This window comes from Salvia splendens, chromosome 12, assembly GCF_004379255.2.
Source record: "Salvia splendens isolate huo1 chromosome 12, SspV2, whole genome shotgun sequence".
In the NCBI taxonomy this organism is placed as follows: domain Eukaryota; kingdom Viridiplantae; phylum Streptophyta; class Magnoliopsida; order Lamiales; family Lamiaceae; genus Salvia; species Salvia splendens.
The window spans coordinates 7,846,969-7,848,726 of record NC_056043.1 but is presented as its reverse complement, the minus strand read 5'-3'; the positions used below and the strand labels follow the sequence as shown (position 1 = coordinate 7,848,726).

At 39.8% G+C, this 1,758-nt stretch overlaps 1 protein-coding gene across 1 annotated transcript; it reads right to left on the bottom strand.

Moving 5' to 3' along the window:
* Positions 1-369: 369 nt before the first annotated feature.
* On the bottom strand, positions 370-1,444 carry LOC121758225 (protein BRANCHLESS TRICHOME-like). The gene has a single exon (XM_042153642.1). It carries the CDS (start codon positions 1,322-1,324, stop codon positions 494-496), a length of 831 nt encoding a protein of 276 aa, XP_042009576.1. The 5' UTR covers positions 1,325-1,444; the 3' UTR covers positions 370-493.
* Positions 1,445-1,758: the final 314 nt, after the last annotated feature.

Sequence of the window (1,758 nt, the reverse complement as noted above, 5' to 3'; positions counted from 1 at the left end):
ATTTTAAAAAGTGCATATTCTTGTGGGACGGACTAAAAAAAGAAAGAGTGTATATTCTTGTGGGACGAATGGAGTATTAATTACTACTAGTACAATACATATAATTAAGTTTAAAACAACTAATTATGTGGATCTATGAGGGTAGTAGAATACATCGAAAACAAATGTCTCCCACAATATTAATTTGACATTACTGACTTGCCAATTAAAGTAAGTATCAAATTTCTAACAAAGTAGCTACAATCAATGCCAAAAGCAATCTGTATTTCCAGCAACAACACCATATATATAAACTCAAAAACTTTCTACATCAAATTGATTTCAACTTGCTCCTCAAGAATTAGCTGGAAACTAATTAATCACACTATATACTCCTAACTCCCAATGGAAATATTATTTCGCTCCATTCATAAAATGCATAAAAAATCAAAATCAGGACAAATCAAGAAACATAATAAAAATTAAAAGAGTAATTACATGAAAAAAATAGATCTCATCTTGTAATATGGCCAGCACTGAATCTAACCGGCCCCTTCTGCTTGAGTAGTATCTTCAGCTGCGCCTTCTGACACTCTAATTTGCTTCCCAAATGCTTGCTGCTTCTGCAACCGATCGCTCTCACCACTTTCGGAAACTCAACAAACCCTTTAATCCCTCTCTTTATATGCGGATTCTCCGTCATAGCCTTCTGATGATCATTTCTAGATGAAGAAGGTGTACTGGTTTGGAGGCGGGAGAGCTTCTCCTCGAGGAAGATCTTCGCCTCCGAGAGCTTCATCTGCACGCGCTCCTCGCGGATGACCTCGGCCGTGCGCAGCATCTTCCTCTCCTCCTCCATCTCTCTTTTCAATCTCACGATCTCGGCCTTGTGGGCCGACACCTGATCTGCGAGGTCGTGGCAGGCGCGCTCCAGCGCCTCCCGCCCCTGCCTCTCCTCGGCCACCTCCCTCTCCAGCCGCCGGTTGAGAGACTTCATCTTCTTGAGAGCTCTCGAGTAGTCCGTGTTCGGCGGCTTGATGAAGGCTAGGTCGATAAAAGAGGCTGCGAGGTTGCGGGATGAGATGGGGAGGTGGAGTTTGTGAATATGATCGGTGGTGGTGGAGTGTTGTTGATGGAAGATGTAAAAGGGATTCTCGTAGAGTTTCCAGGTTGGGGAAATGGGGGTGGTGGTCATCATATTCATATTCATATTCATATTCATATTCATATTCATATTCATATTCATATTCATATTCATGGGGGGTTTTGGATTTTGGTCTTGGGAGAATATGGTGTTAGTTTTGTTCATCATCACCATTGTGTTTGTTATCAATATCTCCTTCATTGTTCTTAGTTACTTAATAAGTGTTGTGGTGTTTTTGTTCCTTCTTTTGCTTTTGGTGTAAAGGGAGTAGGGCCATTAGTATAGTTAATTCGTATTTGGGAGATAAAAGAATGGGAAAAGTTGGAGACATTCACATGCACCGCTGGTTGGAATTTAATGAGCATCGATGGATGGAGGTGGATTTCAACTTGGACCAAAAATATGCAATAAGGGGTGTTATGATCTCCTTTATATGTAGATGTCTTGAAAATTCTAATTCTACTTGCATTGGAGAGAAACTTGAAGAGATCAATAGATATCGTCTTGATGAAATTCTTCAATACACATTGAATAAATTAAATCTCATCAAATTAAAGATATGGAGTATCACAAGAATTGGGCTAAAAGATTGAGAATATATTTAAGAGATATACACTCCGTACTACATTCCAAAC

Excerpts from the sequence above, each read along its gene's own strand:
- LOC121758225 (XM_042153642.1), bottom strand. The coding sequence starts at position 1,324 with ATGAAGGAGATATTGATAACAAACACAATGGTGATGATGAACAAAACT.